This window comes from Chinchilla lanigera, unplaced genomic scaffold, assembly GCF_000276665.1.
Source record: "Chinchilla lanigera isolate Chin_1 unplaced genomic scaffold, ChiLan1.0 scaffold00081, whole genome shotgun sequence".
Classification (NCBI taxonomy): Eukaryota; Metazoa; Chordata; class Mammalia; order Rodentia; family Chinchillidae; genus Chinchilla; species Chinchilla lanigera.
In genome coordinates this window covers 714,579-737,180 of record NW_004955482.1, presented here as the reverse complement: position 1 = coordinate 737,180, position 22,602 = coordinate 714,579, and the positions used below count along the sequence as shown (strand labels likewise).

Genomic DNA, 22,602 nt, shown 5'->3' with positions numbered 1-22,602 from the left:
TCTTTATGGCTGAGTAGTCCTCCATTGTATAAAAATACATCCTTTTTTTATCCATTCCTCAGTTGATGGGCATTTGGGTTGTTTCCAGGATTTAGCTATGACAAATTGAACTGCTATAAACATGGGTGCACATATATCACTGTGGTATGTTTTCAGTTCTTCTGGAAAAATACCCGGAAGGGAAGTAGCTGGGTTGAATGGGACCTCTAATCCTCATTTTGTGAGGAATCTCCACACTGATTTCCACAGTGGTTGTACCAGTCTACACTCCCACCAACTGTGGAGATCCCTAGCTCTTTTTATTTTACATTTTGAGACAAGATCTTACTAAGTTGCCCAAGCTGGGCTCAAACTCAGTCTCCCTGCCTCAGCCTCCCAAGTACTGGGATTATCAGGGTATATCACGTCTGGCTATGTGTAGTGTTTTTAATTGATGGGTTAATCTACCCACGATAGATTTTCAGAAGTAGGGTTACTGGGTCAAAGGTGATGGGTCATCTTGATTTCCCTCACTTCCCCACTGCTGTCTGCACCTCAGATTCCGAGAGATGTTTTTGGGTTGTGAGCTCCCTGCTCCCCATCCTGCCTCTCAGCCACACCCTTGCAACAAGAGGAGGTAGAGAGCCAGGGATCTTGCTCACAGGGGCTGGAGAAGTACTTCGTGTTGTGTTTGTTAGTGGCAGGTGGAAGGGGCCCAGATTTTATGAACTGTTTAACTGTTTTTGTTTCCTTTTTTTTTTTTGAACTCATTATGTAGCCCAGGCTAGCCTTGAATTTTCAGCAGTTCTGCCTCAGCCTCCTGAGTACTGGAATTATAGGCATGTGCCACCAAGCCTGGCTGAACGGTTAAATTGATTGATATTTTTCTTGTGCAGATTGTCTGTTCTGGTCTGTTTTCTGCTGGAGTTAGTGTTCTTAGCAACTTTTTGAGTGCTTTCTAATGTGCTGCTGACAGCTGTGTCTAACCCTCACTCCACATGTCTTTTCTGAGATGTCTGGTATTATGTTTCCATGAGTTATTGTTGATTTCTTCCTTCCTTCCTGCTTGCCTACCTTCTCTTATGGTACTTCCTGGGATTGCACCCAGAGCCTTGTGCAGGCTGGCGTGGTACTATGCTACTGAGGTCTACCCTTGGCTCTTCTGAATTTTCAGTGTCTGAAAAATTTTGTCTTCAAATCTTTCTTTTCAGATACAGCTTTTTTATTTTTAAGATTGGAAATTGAATTTCCTTCCAAGACTTAGTATTTGCCTTTGTAGGCTTTGTTTTCTTTCTTTTTTTAAAAAAACTGTTCAGAAAGTTGTTTTAGGTTTGTTTTTTGGTTTTCTTTTTTCCACATTCCACGGATTTATTAATGCAGTCAGAACCAGATCCTGCCCACCCAGCAGCTCCTCGTCCGGGCCCAGCCCTGGGCTGGGCTGCCGTGGTCCGCGTGGGATCCAACGCGGCGTCTTCCTCACACAGCGTAGTTTTTTTTTTTTTAATGTTTATTTATTTATTTGTCTTTTTGAGACAGGGTCTCACTATGCAGTTCACGCTGGCCTGGAGCTCACTTTGTAGCCCAGGCTGGTCTCAAACTCACAACGATCCTGCCGCCTCAGCCTCCCGAGTGCTAGGATTACAGGCGTGTGCCACCACGCCCAGAAGTTTTTTTGCATTTAATATAAAAGGTGGAGTGTTGGCTTCTAAAAATTTTTCATTTGTTTTGAAATGATTTGAGATGAAGTATGTTTAATTGTCTGAATATATTAGTGCATTACAACGTTTTATCCCCAGGGGCTGGGGATTTAGCCCAGCGGCAAAAGCGCCTGCCTGGCAAGCGCAAGGTTGTGAGTTCGGTTCCTGGTACCGGAGAAAAACAAAAAAAAAAAAAAAAAAACCATTTTATCCCCAGTTCTTACTTTCCCCTGGTTTTGTGAATAATCATGTTCTTTATTTTTAGTTATTTTTTATTAGTACACATTTGCCATACATAATGGATACATTTATTATGGAGAATTAGTACATGGATGTGTCAGATCTTAAAAGAACCACCATATTTGTTCGTTCGTTTGTTTTTGTCTTTTTGAGACAGGGTCTTGCTGTGCATTTCAGGCTGGCCTTGAGCTCACTGTGTAGCCCAGGCTGGCCTCAAACTCGCAACGATTCTCCTGCCTCTGCCACCCGAGTGCTGGGATTACAGGCATGCGCCCCCACACCCAGCTTAAGAACCACCACATTTGTGGGTTTCTTTTCCCACTGGTGGCCTTGATGCCCTAGGGTGTTCTACGTGTAACCCAACCACACCTGCATGTGTCAGCTCTGTCTTTTGTTTGGCTCTCACCTCCCCTCATAATGTTTGCTTTAAGAAGTCAAGGAGGGAGCTGAGCATGGCAGGGGTCCCCATAGCCGCACAGCATAGGGGCAGAGTGTGGGGTGGCCTAGGTGGGTGGCACAGGCTCTTCCTCTCCATGTTCTTTCTTTCCAGGCAGTTGGCTGAGCTGGCCTGTATTTGCAGCTCCGTCTTCAGGGACTCATGGTCTGGTCAGACCATGCCTTTCTTCTCCTAGTTTAAATTCACACTTGTTTGTGATGTGTGCTAGGAATATACTTGTGCATTTGTAAATTGTGTAATTTTGATTTCATTGTGTCACAGTTCAACTTGGGATTTGGGACTGCAAGAGCCCTATACATTTTGTAGCTCCTTCAGGTTCATGATTTCTTTATCCCTGGTCCATTTTTTCATAAGCAGTGATGCCCTTAAGATGTAAAGGGGCTCTGTCTGTCTTGGAGGAGCAGGACGAAGCCCTTTGATCACTGTCTGGTCAGGGTTGGGGTATCAGGAACCCCAGGAAGGCAAGGAGCTGGGTGTCCCTGACAGGGCTGGAGCAGCTGTACGGTAGAACTTGCTCAGCCTGGCATCCACAGTGTGCAGTTTAGTCCCTTCAGGGTTCAGGTTTCCTCGCTCTGCTTCTCCTTCATTCCAGTTGTTTGGCTCTGAGGAGCAGCTGCCCTTTTGTGGGGCATTGTCTTACGTCTCCTGGGAACTTGGTTCTGGGCTGGGTGCTGGTTACCATCTGTCGCTACATTTTCACCATTGTTTCTTATGGGGAGAAAATGACTTTCATGCCTGTGGACTTCCCTGCATAGTGCTCCCCACGTTCTGTCCCCCTCCCTGCAGAGGTTGCAGAGCTGGCCTGATCTGATCCTTGGTGAATCCCATTCCACCCTGTCCTTCCTTGGTGGGCCCCTTCTGCGTGTTGACCCCTGCTCTGAGGACTGGCTGTCCCTTGGTGGGGCTGTTTTATTTGCTGGCAGCTTCCTTCCCTGCCCAGGCTATCTGTCTGCTCCATCTCAGGCCTGTCCTCTGGGGCCAGCTCAGGCAGGTAGGTGGCTCTTTGGGTGTACAAGGCTGGAGACAGTGAGTTGCAGGAGGCACTGTCAGCCATCTTAAAGGAGAGCCCTTTGGTGCTGCAGCTGGGTGTAGCAGGATCATTGGACATAGTGAGTGTAGTTCCTTTTGAGCTCAATGTCCTGTTCACTGCTAAAATCCTCAGGCTATTATCAAATTACCTTGTTGGTCTTGTGCTTCTTCACGACCCCAGCCCAGTGCCACCTGCTTCCTTTGCCCTTTTTTCCTTTTGGCATCTTGGATGATGGAGGAAAGAGAAAGAAAGCAGTCTGTGGGTAAGATGTAGGTAGGCTCCTGCACACTGTTTGAGGTTCACTAGTAAGATGTCCTGTGGTCTGAATCACATGCCAGTGGGCATGTACCTTTGGAGTAGCTTCCATGGCTGGCAGGTGGTAATTGTACTAACTGGTAATCAAGCAATTTTATCTGCTTCCCAGTAACTTGCTTTTAATTTTGATTTCCTAGGAGAATATTACGTGGGATAGCAAAGGGAGGTGATAATGCACCATGGCAGTGGTCCTCAGAATGTCCAGCATCCGCTGCAGAGGTCCAGGTCCTTTACAGGCAGCGAGGAAGAGCAGCCGGCTCATCCAAACCTGCCCCCATCCCCTGCGGCACCCTTTGCTCCATCAGCCAGTCCATCTGCACCCCAGTCCCCTGGTTACCAGATACAGCAGCTGATGAGCAGAAGCCCCGTGGCTGGGCAGAACGTGAACATCACCCTGCAGAATGTCGGTCCTGTCGTGGGAGGAAACCAGCAGATCACACTGGCTCCACTGCCACTGCCCAGCCCCACCTCGCCAGGCTTCCAGTTCAGTGCACAGCAGAGGCGGTTTGAGCATGGCTCCCCATCTTACATCCAAGTTACCTCCCCCCTGTCCCAGCAGGTCCAGACGCAGAGCCCCACACAGCCCAGCCCGGGGCCTGGGCAGGCCCTGCAGAGTGTGCGTGCTGGGGCCCCGGGCCCAGGGCTGGGCATATGTAGCAGCAGCCCCACTGGAGGCTTTGTGGACGCCAGTGTGCTTGTGAGGCAGATCAGCTTGAGCCCATCCAGTGGCGGGCACTTTGTGTTTCAGGAGGCACCAGGCCTCGCCCCAATGGCTCAGGGAGCCCAGGTTCAGCTTCAGCATGCAGGGGCTCCTATTGTGGCCCGTGAACGGAGACTGTCCCAACCACATGCACAGTCGGGAGGCACTATTCACCATCTGGGGCCCCAGAGTCCTGCGGCTGCAGGTGGGGCCAGCCTGCAGCCCCTGGCCAGTCCAGGCCACATCACCACGGCGAGCCTACCACCCCAGATTAGCAGCATCATTCAGGGCCAGTTGATCCAGCAGCAGCAGCAGGTGCTGCAGGGACAGCCACTGAGCAGACCTATGGGATTCGAGAGGGCTCCTGGCATGCTGCTCCCTGGGGTCGGGGGGCCCTCAGCATTTGGAATGACGTCCCCTCCACCACCCACCAGCCCGTCCAGAACTACCATGGCCCCAGGCCTTTCCAGCCTACCCCTTGGGTCTTCGGGCAGTTCAGGAGTGAAGAAGGCACCCAAGAAGCTGGAGGAGATCCCTCCAGCCTCCCAGGAGATGGCGCAGATGCGGAAGCAGTGCCTGGACTACCACTACAAGGAGATGGAGGTGCTCAGGGAGGCCTTCAAGGAGTATCTGATCGAACTGTTTTTCTTACAACATCTTCAGGGGAACATGATGGATTTCCTAGCCTTTAAGAAGAAACATTATGCTCCGTTGCAAGCGTATCTTAGGCAGAACGATTTGGACATTGAGGAGGAAGAAGAGGAAGAGGAGGAGGAGGAGGAAAAATCTGAGGTTATCAACGATGAGGTAAGAAACAACAGCTTAATAGTATAGAAGATCTGTATGAAGCAGATTAGAACTGTGCAGCAGCAGGTTGAAAAGTAACTCTCAAACCTGGAGTGTTGCACAGATTTTGGGTTCATCAGGGTCTGATGGAGGGGTAAGGTAGAGAACGTGTTTTTCTTCTCCCTTTGTGGCAAGGAAAAGCTATTCCCATACAACTGTTGGGAAGAGGGTGCACAAGGGGGATGTGACTGGTGTCGTCAGCACCAGGAGCTGTCACTGGGAACTAGGGCCTGTCTCAGGGCTACAGCTTAGCCAGTGTGGTCCAGTTTGCTCCTTTGCCTGGGTGGGCCTGGTGGACACTGATGGCTGTTACCAGTCCTGCTGCAGCAGTCAGGGAAGGTTCTGCTGAAGGTGTAAGGCTTGGCACCTGTCACCTGGTTTCCAAGTTTCAAATAGCACTTATGTAGCTCTGTTCATAAAAATTGCCAGTGTCGTTTTTAACAAGGAGTTTAAATCAGCAGCCAAAATTATAAATCACTAAATATATTTGATGAGTTTTTTTTTATTTATTCGCTTGTTTGTTTCATTTTACAGTGCCAGGGATCAAACCCAGGGCCTTCATACTGAGCTGTATTCCCAGCCCTTCTTTATTTTTTGAGACAAGGTCTCACTGAGTTGCTCAGGCTAGGCTTGAACATGGATTTCTCCTGCCTCAGCTTCCCAGAGTGCTGGCATTACAGGTGTCTGTTACCACACCTGGATTTATATAAGATCTTCATAATTAAGATAATAGTTATTGTGGCAAAGAAATGAAATTTTTTTCCCCATTGTTAGAAGTAGTTTTAGGTTTGAGTTCATATTTGGAATCCACACTTCTGCAGATACCTATTAAGTGATACTTCAGATAGATAGAATCTTTTATAGACAGTTTATGTTTTGGTGCTTCGAATAGGTACATAGTAAATCCCACACCGTAGTCATTCCCAAGGTCTTCATATTTGTGCTTCCTAACACCAGGGTGACAGAGAATTGTACTGTAATGCACTGTAATTTGTGCCTCTGTGTTGTGTACACTATGTTGGTGGAGCTTATGTTTTATGATAGAGCCAAAACAGTTGAAATCTTTGTCAGCCCTTGTGCAAAGAAACCAGCTTTTGGTGAGCAAAAGCTTGTCTCTCTGCTCCAGCATCCTCACTGGCATCTATGGATGTATCTGTGGCTTTGCCATCTGTGTCTTCTTCAGCACCCTTCCCAGGATGGATTGTTTCTGTTTTTCAGGTCTATATGACTATTTCAAGGACTTCCCCTTTATTGTCATGAAACAGTGAAGTTCAGTTCTCTTTATACCAGTGTTTTCTGTTAGCTCAGTCACCTGATCTGCATGTGGGAAGAAAAGTAAATCCCCTTTTGAGCTTCCTGCTGCAGTAGACCTTTGCCTCCTGACTCACATGAGATAGGTAACAATGCTGAGGTAAAGACGCCCCGGGAAGCCTCAGGGCTTTGTTACTGGAGTCTGCCATTCCCACTTCAAAGTTTGAAGGTTCAGAATCTAGGATGTTTCCTTTGACCTAAACTGGAATTTCTGAAGATTGGCAGCTGTTATATTATAAATCTGTCAGTTCATTGTCCTTTTACAGGATGTGATGGCAAAACATTTCATTTTTAAACACCTGAATCAGTGAGCTGACAGCAATGAAATTCTAACACAATTTGAGCAGTCTTAAAAATTATGTTGCTTTTTTTCTCAAAATATTTCTCTCAGGTAAAGGTTGTGACAGGCAAGGATGGGCAGACTGGGACTCCTGTTGCTATAGCAACCCAGCTTCCGCCAAAGGTTTCTGCTGCTTTTTCATCCCAGCAGCAACCATTTCAGGTACTTTTCGATGGTTCTAAACTTTAGTCTCATCCCAAACGTTTCCTTCATCCAGATATTTCAAACTTCAATTTACTATTTGCTCTTTGGCATTTTTTTTCCAGAGCCCATTCCTTATTTTTAAAAGGTAAAAAAGCCTTCTTTTACATACACAGTTATAAAATTGCATGAATCAGTGACCACACAGAGCTTACTGCATTATTTTTTCACACACCTGCAGTATTGTAGTAGCTTTTAGTGTGCATGTCATCTAATCTGCGAGTCCTGTTGATTGTACGCTCAGGGTTCCTTGTGTGCTGTGTTTAAATGTTCATTCTTTCTTTTGTCTTCTATTGTATTTTGAGGGCAGTGCAAAACAGAACAAGAACAGATTTTAGCAGATGATGATTTGGTGCATTCCTTAGCTAGAGGAAATGCTGATGTGACCCCTGACGGCACGAGGGCCTAGGCTTCCCAGTGGAGCTCAGCAAGTGCACTGTAGTGAGGCCAGGGTGTAAGACTTTGGCAGAGTTGAGTAGTTTTGGAATAGATTCTGCTGGGTTCTAAAAGCAGTTTTATCTTTGGTGATATTTTTTATGCTTTGTTTATTCTTTTTAATTTTGATGTAATTTCACACGTATGTACAAGTTATAATAGGCATACAAGAAACTCCTAATACCCAGTTTAAATCCTTCAATTGTTGACTTTTTGGCCTGTTTGCACTAGTCTCATTCTTTCATACATACATGTGACATCACATAATGGCCCTTTATCCCTAATTACTTCAACACATAGTAGATAAGGATGTTACCTTACCTAACCCCCGTATATCCGTCAAAGCCAGGACATTTTACAGCAGTCCACAGTGTATGTTCAAATTCCATCTATTGTTCTGAAGCTGTTTGTTATAGTCCTTCCCCTAGCCCAGGATCCTGTCTAGTATCTCAGGGGTTTAGTCTTCATGCCTCTATGGTCTTTAGTCTCGGCCATTGTCTCAATCTTTGATCGTCTTGATGTTTCCCAAGAGTGCAGAACAGCTATTTTGTAGACATTCTGAAGTGTGGGACTGTCTGATGTTCACCAGGGCTGTATTCAGTCTTTTGTTCGTTTGTTTGTTTGTGTGTTTGTTTGTTTTGTCTTTTTTGAGATAGGGTCTCGCTGTGGAGTTCAGGCTGGCCTTGAGCTCACCCAGGCTGTTCTCTAACTTGCAGTAATCCTCCTGTCTCAGCTTCCCGAGCACTGGGTCAGTCATTGTTTTGAGAAGAATGCCACAGAAGTTAAGATGTGGCCATCTGAGTGTATCATATCAAGAGACCATGATACCACTTTGTCCCAAGGCTGGTGATGCTTTGAGCACTTGGCTAAAATGGTGTCCACAAGACCTGTGTGGTAGATAGTCATTTATTTTTTCTTCTGTGAATGATGACACTTTGAGACTGTAAATGTCCCGTCTCTCATTAAGCATCATCCCATTACTCACTGATTCTAGTGTCAGTTGATGAGCTGTGTCTGAATCAGTTATTGCCGATGTGGTTTTCTATCCTCTATCATTCCTAGCATGCATGCTTATCTGCTATAATGATGAGCTTCCTTTTTCCTTCATTTGATACTCTTATGTATGGATACTTAATCTGGTAGGTCATGTGTCACTCGTAAGTATTTATTTGTTTTTATTTAAACTTATTTACATTCAGTAAAATTGAGTTTTGGTCTGTACTTGTATGAGTTTGGACAGACTGATAGAGCCATGTAATCCCCACCACGACAGTCAAACACAGAACAACTGTGTCACCCATGCCTGGTCATCTCCTTGGATTCAGCCCTGTCACTCCCATCCCTGTTCTCTAGCTCTGTGACTGTGCGCCTTCTGCAGACTGGAGTTGGGGCTCTTGCTCTGCGTGGTGCACTGCAGATGGTGTGGTTTGCTGCATTTACAGTTCTTTTGGTGCCTCATTGCCTGGGCAAGTCATGCTTCTTCATCTTTCACCTTTCGGAGGATCTTGGGTTGCTTCCATTTAGGATTTATGTATAAAGCAACTGTAATTGCTCTCATAGTTTTCTGAATAAACTTGGACTTTGATTTCATTTGCATAAATACCTAGTTGTCTGATTGCTGGGTCACATACGTGCATGTTCATGTTGGTAGGAAATAGCCAGCTTTTCTAGAGTGCCTTGCTGGTTGGTGTCCTGCAGTGGTGTGGCATGCTTCCTTGCTGTCATTCCTCTTTGCTGTTGCTTGTTGTCAGGGTTCTGTTTGGGTCACACTGATAGGTATGCACCTGTTTCAGTGTGTTGTGTCACTGAGTCTGATGAGTGTCTTTGCTTGCAATCTTTGGCTGTTTGTGTGTCTTTTATGAAGTAATTGTTTGTGGCTCACTTACTTTTTATTGAATTTTATTTTCTTGTTGCATTTGAAAGTTCTTTGCATAATACGAAAATCAAGTTTTTTGTCAGACATGAAATTTGCAAGTTTTCCCCCTGTCTGTTTCTTTCTCAGTGCTGTCTTTTGTAGAGCAAATGTTTTAAATTTGATGAAGTACAGCTTATCAATTTTTAAATGGATTGTGTGTCTGATATATCTAAGAACTCTTGGTTCCTGTGTTTTCTTTGGGAGTTTTATACTTTTTTCCTTTTTCAGTGGTAGTGAGGATTGAATCCAGGAAGTACTGAGCCACATCCCCACTGCCTGGCCCAGCCTTTTTTTTTTCTTTTTTTAGGGTAGGGTGTCCCTGTGTGTAGTTCAGGCTGGTCTTGAACTCACTGCGTAGCCCAGGCTGGCTTTGAACTCAACAGTGATCCTCTTGCTTCAGCCTCCCAAATGCTGAGATGACAGATGTGAGTTACCATGCCCATGGTTTTTTTTGTTTGTTTGTTTTGTTTTTTTGTTTTTTTTTTTTAATTTTGAGACAGGGTCTTGCTGCATTGCCTAGGCTGGCCTTAAAAGTATAATCTTCCTGCTTCTGCCTCTCAAGTACCTGGGAATACTGGCGTGTGCCATTCTGCCTTGCTGGAAGTTTTATAGGTTTACATCTAGGCTTGTGATCCATTTTCAGTTAAACTATGTGTAATGTGACAAATACAGGTAATGGTTCATCTTTTGCATATTTTGCATTTTTTGCACAGTCGTGTCCTGAGCCATGTCTTGAAAAGACTGTCTTAGCCGGGTGTGGTGGCACATGCCTGCACTCGCCTATAATCCCAGTGCTTGGGAGGCTGACGCAGGGGGATCATTGCAAGTTTGAGGCCAGCCTGAATTGAGTGTCCTACCCTCTCGATTGACTTTGTGTCTCTGTCTAGAAGTCAGTTGGCCGCCTGGGTGTGGCTCTGTTCCTGGGTCTTGTCCTCTGCTGGTCCCCTCTGGCCTCTTGCCACTGTTGTGCCATCTTGGCTGCTGTGGCTTCCTGGTCAGCCTTGAGGCAGAGTGTATTCTCCAGTGTTGTTCTTTCTCAGGACTGTTCTGGTCATTCTGGTTTCTTTCCCCTTGAAAGCTCAGAATCAGCTGTGGGCCTCTGCAGAGACTGTGCTGGGGTCTTGGTGAGGGCTGCATGGCAGCTGTTGACCAGCTTGGGAGAGGTGGTATGTTCACATAACGAGTCTGCTGGTCCTTAAGTGTGGGCTTCTCTCCATTTGCTCATGTCTTTGATGTCTTATATCAGCATTTTGAAACTTTCAGTATACTAATCTTATATACATACTTTGTTAGATTTATGCTTACATATACCGGTTTTTTGTGGTGCCATAAATAGTACTTAAAATGAAAAAATAATTTTCACCTGTATGCTGCAAGTATTTAGAAATATAGTGTATTATTTGAACCTGTGTTCTGCAACCTTGCTAAACTCATTGGTGTTAGGAGCTACTGTTTTAGAGTCCATGCATAGAGAATCATGTTTGCAAGGAAACCAGGGCTTGTGTTTCTTTTCCTAGTCATATCTCTGTTGTTCCTTCCCCTTGCTTTGTGGTCTAGGCAGGAGCTTCCAGTGTGGTGCTGAAGACCAGGAGTAGTGCAGCCAGCCAGCCTTTCTGTTCTTGTGAGCACTGGTCCTTCACCAGGATGTGGTGGGAGCTGTGGGTTGCACATGTCCTGTGTCACCAGCAGTTGTTGAATTTTGTTAATGCTATTTCTCTGCTATTGATATGATTTATGATTTTTTTTTTATACCAGGACTCGAACCGAGGACCCTGTGCTTGCCAGGAGGGCACTTGTACCACTGAGCTATATATCCCTGGCCTGATTTTTCTTTTTTTTTCTGAGACAGGGTTTTGCTATATAGTATAGTCTAGGCACTAATACATTACACTAATTTACACTAATATATTATCACACTAATATATTATTACACTAATATATTATTACACTAATATATTACACAATATATTAGTGCACTAATATATTATTAGCCTTGAATTTGCAGTGTATCCTAGGCTGGCCTTAAACTCCTGGTCCTCCTACCTTAGCCTTCTGAGAGCTGGGATTTCACCATGCCAGTGCCGTACCCTGAAGGATGGCACCACCATGCCAGTCTTGTGACTTTTCTTCTTCAATCTGTAAAAATGGAATTACTTTGAATTGAGATAGGATTTACAAACGGGGATTGTGTAGCTCTTCTGCATTAGATTTGCTGAGTTTTGACAAACACGTGTACCCATGTCACCCACATGACAGTCTTGGTGTTCCATTTTCATCACTGTATAAGCATGCCTGGTGCTCCTTGCCAGGCCCTCTGCTGCCCCACCCCTCTCTGTTGTTCTCTTGATATTCTCATGCTGAAGTTGTCTGGTGTGGACCCATGGAAGCCCCTTAACCAAACTCCACTGTACTTTTGACATGTCCCTGTCACACAGACTACACTAAAATTCATTGTGTATGTGCCTTGGTCTGGCTCTGAAGTCGGATATTTCTCCAAGGGTCCTGGTTTCTTTTTGTGGGGAATAATAATTTGATTCTGCTATTTATGTGCTTGTTGTAATGAGTTTAAATTGAAGATTGGTAGAAAACTTATTAGTAGACCTCTTTCCTGTCACTACTGTAATATATTAGTGTCTTTATAGGTCATGTTGATATTTGCTGAAGAACTGTGGGTCAGTGGCAGGCAAGGAGTAGTAGGTACAGATACATCAAAAAGATATTTGCAGTACAAATGAACTACTGATTTACTGTTATATGTACCAGATTGCCAGAAATTACATTGGGTAGAATATAGTGAGTTGGATTCTTTCTCCACCCCTCTCCCCTTCCTTCCTTCGTCTTTTTTTTTTTTTTTGGGCGGGGGACAAGGTCTTGCTATGCAGTTCAGGCTGACCTTGAGCTCACTTTGTAGCCCAGGCTCGTCTCAAACTCACAAAGATCTTCCTGCCTCAGCCTCCCAGGTTCTGAGATTACAGGCGTGTGCCACCATGCCCAGCTATAAAAATGTTTTGAAAGGCCGAAGGAGGGAAACAGCGGAATCTGCATTTTCAGTTACAGATTGTTGTTGTTTTGAGACAGGGTCTTGCTATGTAGTTTAGGCTGGCCTTGAATTGACTGTGTAGTCCAAGATGGCTTAGAACTCACAGGGATCCTCCTGCCTTAGCTTCCTGAGTGCTGGGATTATGAGCTTGCACCACCACACCCAGTTTGAGTTACAGATTTTTGAGGCAAATACCAGTAGATGTCTGAGGAAATAAAAAATTGAAATGAAAAATATCTCTCTTTTGGAGGGAAAAATCTCAGTGTGGGTTTAATTTATAGCCAGCTGTTAGAATTTTTATGTTGGATAATTCATATAGACTGTAGAAATAAATGAAACTGTAGAAATAAATCCAGACCTTTCTGTATTGTATATGTATTACTTTCCAAAAGCTTTCAAGTGGTATTTTGAATGTGTAGGTGTTGTATATAAAATAATAGATACACATTTGTGTATGAAGATTCATCCTAAGTAGAAAGCATCTTTCAGTCATTTTCTGTTAAAGAACATGAATGATTATCTGGAATTTCATCACCCTAACAGTGACTTTTCATGTTCTTTTGCCGTCAGCCAGCTGGAATAAATGTACACTCTTTCCTCCTCCCCTCTCCTCCCCTTTCCTTCCCCAAGCTCTTGTTTTGTGTTTTACTTACTGTTAATAATTCTTTGTTGGCAGCTGCTCATTCTCCCTTGATTTGAGGAACCACAGTCCTGTTAGACATTGTCTGGTCAATGGTCCCCCTCTGTTTGCGAAGCATCCTTCAGGGTACTGCACCTCGCCAAGAGCCTTAGTGCTTAGAGGGCTGCTGTGGGCACACTCGGGGTTCAGTCAGGAGTGCTGCTAAGTCTGCGCCTTACTGCTGGTGTACTATGGGCTTGGCTGCCATACTGATGTTTCTAGAAGATTTAAACAAGGTTTCAGCTGAGCATGGTGGCACATGGCTGTAATCCCAGCACTTGGGGGGTTGAGGCAGGAGGATTGCCATAAATTCGAGGCTAGCCTGAACTGCATAATGAGACCGTGTCTCAAAAAACAGAACACATAGCTGGGCGTGGTGGCGCACGCCTGTAATCCCAGCATTCGGGAGGCTGAGACGGGCATCATTGTGAGTTTGAGGCCAGCCTGGGCTACAAAGTGAGCTTAAGTTCAGCCTGAACTGCACAGCAAGATCCTGTCTCAAAAAGACAAAAAGGAAAAAAAAAAAAGACAAAAAAATAAAACCAGAACATACACACAAAAACCATGGCTTTAGTGTGAGCTTTATTTGCAGCTCGTTTCTCTGCTGATCAAACTATAGATTTTGAAGTTTCCAATGTTGCATGTGTGTCCTTTTTTGTCTTGTTTCACAAGGCTGTCATGGTGTTAGGAGTGTGGTTACCGCATGCAGGAATAGTACTGGTATCACACAGTTACTCGTAAGCTCTCCTGTGGTTACAGTGTCTCTGGGACTGTAACACAGCTATTTGTTTTTCATATTACCTTATGTATGTGCTCATATTTTTATGTGTATGGTAAAGGTTTATAGGATTAAAGTGGTATCTCATCTTGTTTTGATATATGAGGTGTGATTGAAAAATACAATGAATGTTTAAATTAAAATGACAGGGCTGGAGATTTAGCTCAGTGGCACAGCACCTGCCTGGTAAGTGCGAGGTCCTGAGTTCGATTTCCAGCACCAAAAAAAACCCCAACTTGCTGTAGCATCTCAGGAAAAAAAAGTAGTAAAGGGAAGGCACCACAGCTGGTTTTCCTGTCTGAGCTCTCCTTGGTGAGCTGTGTCTGCGCTCAATCCTGAGGAGGCTTCTGGAAGCCACGAGAAACAGAGGCAGTGGGGGGTTGCCTCTCCCCACCTACACATGTGCATGTGTGTCCTCCTGAACACCTCAGCCCCCTCCTGTGGCCAGTTCTGCCCTTCGGTAACTGAGTACCAGTCTTACAAAGGGCGTGGCTCTCCTACCTGCTGCTTACTTGCTAAGTATTTGTTTCTTTGAGTTGGGCAGAAATGTGGTTCCCAGAAGCTGCCAGCTGTTGCTGGTCTCCATTTTTCTCCAGAAGGACCTCAGCCCACTTCTGCTGTCTGGGCTGTCTCCTGCGGAATGAGAGTTTGGTTTCTTCACCTGTCTCTACTTTCCAGGCTTGTGAATGGTATTTAAGCCTGTGGCTCTCTTTTGACATCATCTCTTTTAAAGAGTAACTCAGAATTAAATTTCTGTACCCCTTTCCTCCTTTTTTCCTTTTCTTTTTAAAAGAGTTTTTTCAGCCTGGCGTGGCGCACACCTGTAATCCCAGCACTCAGGAGGCTGAGGAAGGAGGATTGCTGTGAACTCACTATGAGATCACTGTGTGTGCCTCGTGAACTGCATAGGGAGATCCTGTCTCCAAAAACAAATTTTCTCTTTAAAAGTCGTGGGTTGTTTTTTTTTTTTTTTTTTTTTTTTTTTTTCCCCTTTGAGGCAGGGTTTCACTTTGTAGTCCAGGCTGGCCTTGAACTCAGTGATCTTCTTGCCTTTTTTTTTTTTTTTTTTTTTTTTTTTTTTTCCCCGGAGACAGGGTCTCCTTATGCAGCTTAGGCTGGCCTTGAGCCCAGTTTGTAGCTCAGGCTGGTCTTGAACTCCCAAAGATCCTCCTGTCTCAGCCTCCCAAGTGCTGGGATTACAGGCATGTGCCACCACACCCAGCTCTGTGTTTTACTTTCTTTCAAGTATTAATTTTGACATAAGGATTTAGTGTGTAGTCTAGGCTTGCCTTGAATTCACTCTGCATTCTAGACATTACAAATTTGTACTCCTGCCTCAGCCTCCTGAGTGCTGGGATCCCAGGTGTTTGCCACCATGCCTGGCTTCTCCAGTTCGTATTTTATTTTTATCTTTTAAACTGTATTATTTTTATTACATGTTTGCACTACATGATTACATCTTTTGTGGGAGTTCATGCATGTACTTATTTGTTACCCTCTTCCCTTCCAACCCCACCCTGCGCCCTCCAACTCTTGTTCTCATTCTCATTTGCAAAAGCTGCTTCCATTTTTCCTTTTAAAATCCCTTTTCCCTTTCCTCCTTCCCTCCTCCTTCCATCTCTTTCTTGTTCCCCTTCCCATTTGAAAAAATCTCCTTCCTGTTATCGCTCTTTTATTTTGCTCTTTATTTACATTTTGAGTTTCTCACGTAAGAAAAATCGTGCAGTAAACTTGTATGCCTAATTTATTTTACGTAACATTTTGGTCTCAAGGTGCATTCAAGCTTGTGTTTTATTTTTTTTTTTTTTTTTGTTTTTTTCTGGTACCGGGAATCAAACTCACGATCTTGCGCTTGCCAGGCAGGCGTGTGCCACTGAGCTAAATCCCCAGCCCAAAGCTTGTGTTTTAAAGGCATTAGTTTCTTTACCAGTAATAATTTCATGCTGACAAAATAATACAAAACTAAACATTCTGCTGATGAAGAGTTGGTGTCTACTGCCAGTGGGTGCCGGGAGAGAGCAATCATGTGGCAGCTGTGTGCCCTGTCCTGGGCAGGCCGAGCAGCAGCTGAGGCCTAGCTGCTGTGGGAGGGCTTGCGCGTTTGTTAGTGTCAGGGCACAGACCTTTCTGATTTTAGCATGTTCACACTGGGGCCCACATTCGTGAGCTGGTGGTTTATGAGTGGCTGTACTGTTTCTCCCACTGGTGGTTCAAGCCAGTGGGAGCATGTTCGTGAAGCTCAGTTTGTGGGTTTCTTCATGTGAATACCCATCTTCCCACACATTGAATGACTTTTTGTTTGCCTTCAGATTGTTTTGGCAGGTTTGAAAATTAAGTGCGCGTGCATGTGTGGGTTGTTAGGTGGGCACTACATGACCTGAGCCAAGCTGGGCCCTTCGTGGCTCAGCTCTTTGAGTTCTGTCTCAGGGTTGCTGCCTCCTCTGCGTCCTTAGGCTGCCGTGGAGCATGTCCAGGGAGTTTTTATTTCAGATGTTGTGTTTTTGAGTTCTGGGGTCTTTAATTGGCTCTCTGTAGTTTCTGTTTTCCTGTCATGATTTCTTCTTTGTCCTTCATTACTGTATTTTTCTTATATTCTTAAGCATACTTGTCAAAGCCACTGTGAAGTCCTTGTCTGCTAGCTAATTCCAGCTGTGAGCTGTCTTGGGGTTGATGTCCATTGATTGTCTTTTGAGTGTGGCTCATGTTTTCTTGCTTATTTGTAAGTTTGAGCAATTTTGTATTAGATTTTGAAAGCTGGCTTCTGTTAGTCTTCCTTTGGAGGATTGTGAGGAGTTTGCTTTAATACCTAGCTCACTGTGGTATTGCGAATGTGGTCCTGCTCCTGAGGCAGGCGGCACCTGACATCTACTTTGTGTCTCAGTCTTCATGTGCCATGTGTGTCTGGCCAGGGTCAGGGAGGGAGACAGTTCCCCTCTGCAGCAGGCTCCTTCATCCTGGCATTGTGCCAGTCGTTGGGGTGCCACTGTTCCGTCCCTCCCTGTCCCGCCATCTTGGACACCCTTCCGAGCTCCATTATCTTACCACAAGTGTGGACTCCCCTTCCACATCACTAGTGTCTTCATTTTTTCACATGTCATTTAGAGTTTATGGTTATCTGGAATATGCCCTTTATGAGTGTCTTTCATTAAAAATAGCTTTTTCTGACCATATAATTAGTACATGTTCATCATGGCACATTTGGAAAATTTAGAAAATCTGCGTACAAATTAAAAGTTAGCCACACTGAGTGAGGTGTAGCTCAGTGGTAGAGCCCTTGCCTGGCACACTGAAGACCCTGGGTTCCATTCCTAACACTGCCACCTAAATAAATAGGTAAATAAAATTACCTGTAATCCTGCCACAGAGATGATACTGCTAGCATGTTGTCTTGTACTTCATCCCTTCTCTCCTTCTTCCCTCTTGGTCCACCCTCTGTCCCCTGCTTCTTCCTTGTTCATCTTTGCCCGAGTGTAATAGGGTGCCTTCACACTGACTGCACTGTTCACAAGTATGTGAACAAACACTGTTACATGGTTGGCAGTGAGTGGTTGTGCAGGGTTCTGCAGGGCAGTGGTTTGAGGCCATCCCCCCTTGTTGAGGTATCAGGTGTCTTTCTTTACATGTCTGTAGCTTCTGATTTAAACACCTCCCTGAGCTGAGTGGACAGATTGAATCCTGTCCAGACCAAAATGGCAGTAGTGATCGTTTGCTAGGGTGGCCAAGTTCTGATGCTGATGGAGAAGGGATGGGGGATTAAGTGTTCTCAATGAGACTGGGCTAGTTACTGTCTTTTCAAAATAACACAGTGGCTTGTTAGGTAAATTTTTAAAAAATACTCGTTTTGTGGTACTAGGCATTGAACCCTTTGTACATGCTAGGCAAGGGCTGTGCCACCAAGCTATACACCTAGCTCTTTTTATGAGTTGCCCAGGCACGCCCTGAACTTTTGATCCTCCTGCCTCAGCCTCTGGAGTAGACTGGCATTAGAAGCATGCACCACTATACCTGACCGAAAGATTTTATTTTTTAGAGCAGTTTTAGGTTCATAGCAGAATTGAAAAGAAGGTCCAGAGGACCCCCCTCCCTATCTATGCCCCATGCATAGCCTTTTCCAGAACATCCTACAGGTGCTTGGAACCATGTAGCAAGGCCCTTTGTAGATGGGCTTCTTTTGCTTTGAAACACTTAAGTAACACAACACACACATTTCACGTAACTACTATAGGTTGCTAACTATAAGAAATTCCAATTTGATGATCCAAGTTAGACTGCTAGTTAATGGGGGTTTTAGTGTTGTTTTGCAGTAGGAGACAGCTTAACTTTCCTTGGATTACTGAGCTGTGTTTGGTGTGAGTTTGGGCCCTCAGTGTGACTGGGTTGGTCAGCCAGACTGTAGTCACAGAGCAGAAGCCAAGGATTCACAGGAGAGCCCCCTTGCTGTCTTTCACCCGATGCAGAGCCAGCTAGGTACCCAAGGACTGCAGATGTGTGCTGATTTGAAATTCCATTTAAAACCAGAGTGATGTCTTTTGTAAGTCCTTTTTATCCTGCAGAGGTAAGTTAGAACTGTGTAGTGTTTATCATACACAAGTATACATTACCTATATCTGTTTAAAGACTGAATAGATAACATTTGTCCTATTAAAAGGAATGAGGTCAATGTTTGGGATCATTGTGATAGTTGATATTCAGTCTTCTCAGGCTCATGAGTGAGGGAAATCTCACTGCTTTTTGTGTTTCCAGCAGCAGGCACTGGTGGGGAGCCTGGTGGCGGGGCCTGGTGCTGTGACAGAGGCAGACCCCTTCCGGAGGCAACCGGTGATGCCACCTGCAGGTATGTGCCAGGCCCGGGCTCACAGGGCAGCCAGCTGGCGGTGACCGCGCCCTCACCTGCTGTCTCCAAGAGAGCTTAGCTTCTTCCTCCTTTCGAAGTTAGTTTTCTTCTGGTGGTCATCAGCTGAACAAAACATTTATGTGATGCTTATGTGTAGTGAACTTGACGTTTTTCAGCAGATCAGGTGTGTTGCATTTTGGCTTTTCATGGGCATTTTCAGGTGCCTCAGTCACCATGATACAGTTGAATGCAGCATCTCCTGCTTTTTGAAGTCATTTTTTAAACTGGTTTTCCTTCCCACTCTAAGCACGATGAAAGACTCAAGGTTCCGAAGATGTCACTTCAGGCTGCCTTTGGGGTGGTGTCTGCTTGCTCCCAGCCACAGCAGCAGCTCCTGTCCATACTGCGTGGACTCACACAGACTCAGTGTTGTTTATACCTGTGTTACTCTGAAAAAATTCAGACGTGCTCGCATGCACACTGTTACGTCTTTTTAAAGATACTAACTTAATAATTAATGGCTGTCTCTCAAAGCTGTGCACCAGGTTCTTTTTGGAGGCTGTGTAGTATTCCCTCATGGAGGATTCATTCCATACCAGTCAGCTCTCACCAGTATTTGTTAGTGCCCCTTTTTTGTCACACTCCACAGAGCATCCAGTCTCAAATGTGTCTGACATGTGTCCACTTGTCGAGAGGAAAAGCCCCGAGGAATGAGCTGCCGCCTGTGCAGTAGTGGTGTGGGGTGCTAACTTCCCATCCGGGGGGCATGGCCAGTTTCACTGCCCTTGGCAGTGTCTGGTTCTCTCGAAGTTTGGTCATTTTACTAGTTAGCTGAGTTTATGTGATACAGTGCTGGGGACTGAGCTCAGGGACTCTCGACTGCTAAACCACATTCTCAGTCCTTCTTATTCTTTTGACTTTGAGACATAGTCTCGCTTAGTTACCCAGATTGGCCTTGAACTTGAGATCCTCCTGCCTTGGCCTCCCTTGTAGCTGGGATTAGAGGCGTGTACCACAGCTCCTGGCAGGCCATTTTATTTAGTGTGGTGTACCTTTTTAACCTGGTAATCTGAAGGTGAAAATTACAGCTTTTGCTTGGGTGTGGGTTTCTTTGGTTTTAAAAAGGCTGCACAATGTCTCCTCATATTTGTTAACTGTTTGTAAGTCTGTTCTGTGCTAGCTGCTCATGTTCTGTGCCCATTGTGCCCACCTGGTTGTTGAGACTGTCCATGCACTCTTGGAATGTTCAAAACCTGCCCATCTGTTGCGTGTTGCCATGTCTGTCAGTTGTTGCCTGTCCTTTGCCTTTCAATGATGCTTTTTCTTATATTGGCAAATTTTTAATGAAAAGAAACTATTTATCAACTTTATCTTTTATGGCATAGAAAGGCCTCCCCGTTCAGAGATTATAAAGACACTTAACACATGTTTTTTCTACTACGTTTGTGGTTTTATTTTTACATGAAACGGCACCTTTCTTGAAAATTATTCTAGAGCAGTCTAAGCGACCTCGCCTTGAAGTGGGTCATCCAGGGGTAGTTTTCCAGCACCCAGGGGTGAACGCGGGCGTCCCTCTGCAGCAGTTAATGCCGACAGTCCAAGGTAAGCCCCGGCGGACAGCAGCGCCGTTCGCACATAGCGAGGGCGTGCACGGAGACCTTGACAGCCGAGAGGCTGTGCAATCCAGGGAGTGCTAAAGTTGGGGCGCTCCTCTTAGTCCCCTCAACCCACTGTGGAAAAGCCCCTGGAGACATGTTCTTGCCACTCAGATGGGACCCACAACCCCTCATTGTCCTTGTGCTTTCCAGCGAGTTTCACGCCTGTGTGTTTCTGAGTTGCTGCTATTGTGGGTGACCTGTGATTGTTGGATGCTCGTTTGGCTTGGTGCTCACTTGTGAAGGCCGAGTGCCTCTTTCCTTTTCTGTGTGCTCATCCGACATTAGACTGTAGAACACTCGTTCCATTTGAGTGTAGCAGTTCTCAAGTGGGCGTCGGGATGTCAAGTGCATTTCCTCGTGAACGTGTGGAAGCGGCTGCGCTCTGAAGTCAGTGCTCTGGGCTTTCTTGTTTTGCAGGCGGGATGCCACCCACCCCCCAAGCCACACAGCTCACTGGACAGAAGCAGAACCAGCAGCAGTATGACTCCTCCACAGGCCCCCCCGTGCAGAATGCTGCCAGCCTGCATACCCCGCCGCCACAGCTGCCCGCCAGGCTGCCCCCGGCCAGCGTCCCTGCTGCAGCCCTCCCTTCTGCGTTGCAGTTCTCACAGCAGCAGCAGGTGGTCGAGGCGCAGGGCCAGCTCCAGATCCCAGTGAAGACTCAGCAGCCACATGTCTCCGCCCCACCTCCCAGTCAACTCCCTACTCCCTCTTCCCAGCCTGCACAGCCGGCCCTCCATGCCCCGATGCCTGGGAAGGCGCAGCTACAAGTGTCTCAGCTTCCAGTCCAGCCCCAGGTACTCTGCAGACATTTGTTGTTTTGTTAGTTGCCAGATAAAAGAAGGAAAAAAGAAAACAGGTTGGGGAATTGACTTGCCATCCATGCATATGACAGGGTGGTGCACTAATTGGATTTGTTCATTCTTTCATAGCATAGCAGTTTCGCTTGCCCTTTTAGAACATTGGGTTGATTTGGTGGCTGGCATATGATTTCACCTGATACAGTAATAGTAATCATTATTAAAATAATAGCCGATCGGGTGCTGTCCTGCACACCTATAAACACAGCACTTGGGATGCTTGGGCAGGAGGATCATTGTGAGTTCGAGGCCAGGCTGTACTATATAGTGAGTTCAAGGCCAGCCTGAACTACATAGTGAAACTCTGTCTCAATAACAAAAAACAAAGAAGCTGTTGTTATTAATGCCCTTAGTACAGGGCCCCAGAGTACCCGTTACTGCGTGCCGCAGAGAGCAGTGTGTCCCTTACACACTGTGAACTGCCCCGTCAGCTGGAGCCCAGCTCTACCAGCCTCGGAGATGCTGGGCTTGGCTCCATGTTACATGATGATAAGGTGACAAGCTGGAGCGAGACTCTGCTCTGTCTGAGGGCAAAGCCATGCTCCTAACCACTCACCAGACCTCCTCTACACACCTTCTTTTCTTTTTTCGGGTCCTGTAGAGTACAGATGTGTGAGGCATCACTGATCCGGCTTAATACACATTTTGTTTAAAATGCCCTTCTTCCTGAATTTATCTGTTGGACCTCAGTATGTATTTGGAAAGTTTGTAGCAAGCTGGCTTCAGTTCCTGAGACCAGTGAGCTGCGGGAGCCGGTGCACCATCCCTGCTGAGAGCACAAAGGGGCTGGAGGGAAGGGTTTTCAGAGAATTGTCACCATTCTCATAATTCATTCGTATTTTGAGAAAACCTCCTTTCCTGTCACCTCCTACTCCTACTCTCTCCCAAGAGAATTTCTAGCGGGTTTGAGTTAAGGTTCATTATGATTTGAAGCCAGGTCTTGTGTATATAATAATAGCACAGCAGCTGTCAGTCATAGACACCATCTACTTGTCACCTGCCTGCTGAGTGGTCAGACACCAGGACGAGGACTTCATTGGCATTATTCTGTCTTCTCTGCTTAGGGACCATAGGAAGTAGGACCTCTCAGCCTGTTTATAGATGAGAAAAGCTCAAGCTGGGAAGGCTAGCACCTTGGCACATTGCACAAGCAGAACCAGCAGGGCTGCTCTTGGAAGTCCTGGGTACACAACTTAGATGCTTGTGGAAATGATTTTCTTTCTTAGAGCCACATACTGAGCTGGAGCAGTGTTGTGTTTCTTCATAGAGTGGTTTACCTGCCTGTGT

General features: G+C 45.6%; 1 protein-coding gene across 12 annotated transcripts in view; it reads left to right on the top strand.

The window, feature by feature from the left end:
- Ep400 (E1A binding protein p400) overlaps window positions 1-22,602 on the top strand; it is a 107,016-nt gene that overhangs the window by 9,151 nt on the left and 75,263 nt on the right. For 6 of the 12 annotated variants that reach the window (XM_013503606.1, XM_013503601.1, XM_013503605.1 and 3 more), the window contains exons 3-7: window positions 3,856-5,225; window positions 6,967-7,077; window positions 18,707-18,797; window positions 20,292-20,399; window positions 20,873-21,252. In XM_013503606.1, coding sequence (XP_013359060.1) covers window positions 3,891-5,225; window positions 6,967-7,077; window positions 18,707-18,797; window positions 20,292-20,399; window positions 20,873-21,252 — 2,025 coding nt within the window. In that variant the 5' untranslated portion in view covers window positions 3,856-3,890. The remainder of the gene's footprint in view (window positions 1-3,855; window positions 5,226-6,966; window positions 7,078-18,706; window positions 18,798-20,291; window positions 20,400-20,872; window positions 21,253-22,602) is intronic. The other 6 variants (XM_013503607.1, XM_013503603.1, XM_013503600.1 and 3 more) reach the window with 5 other exon arrangements.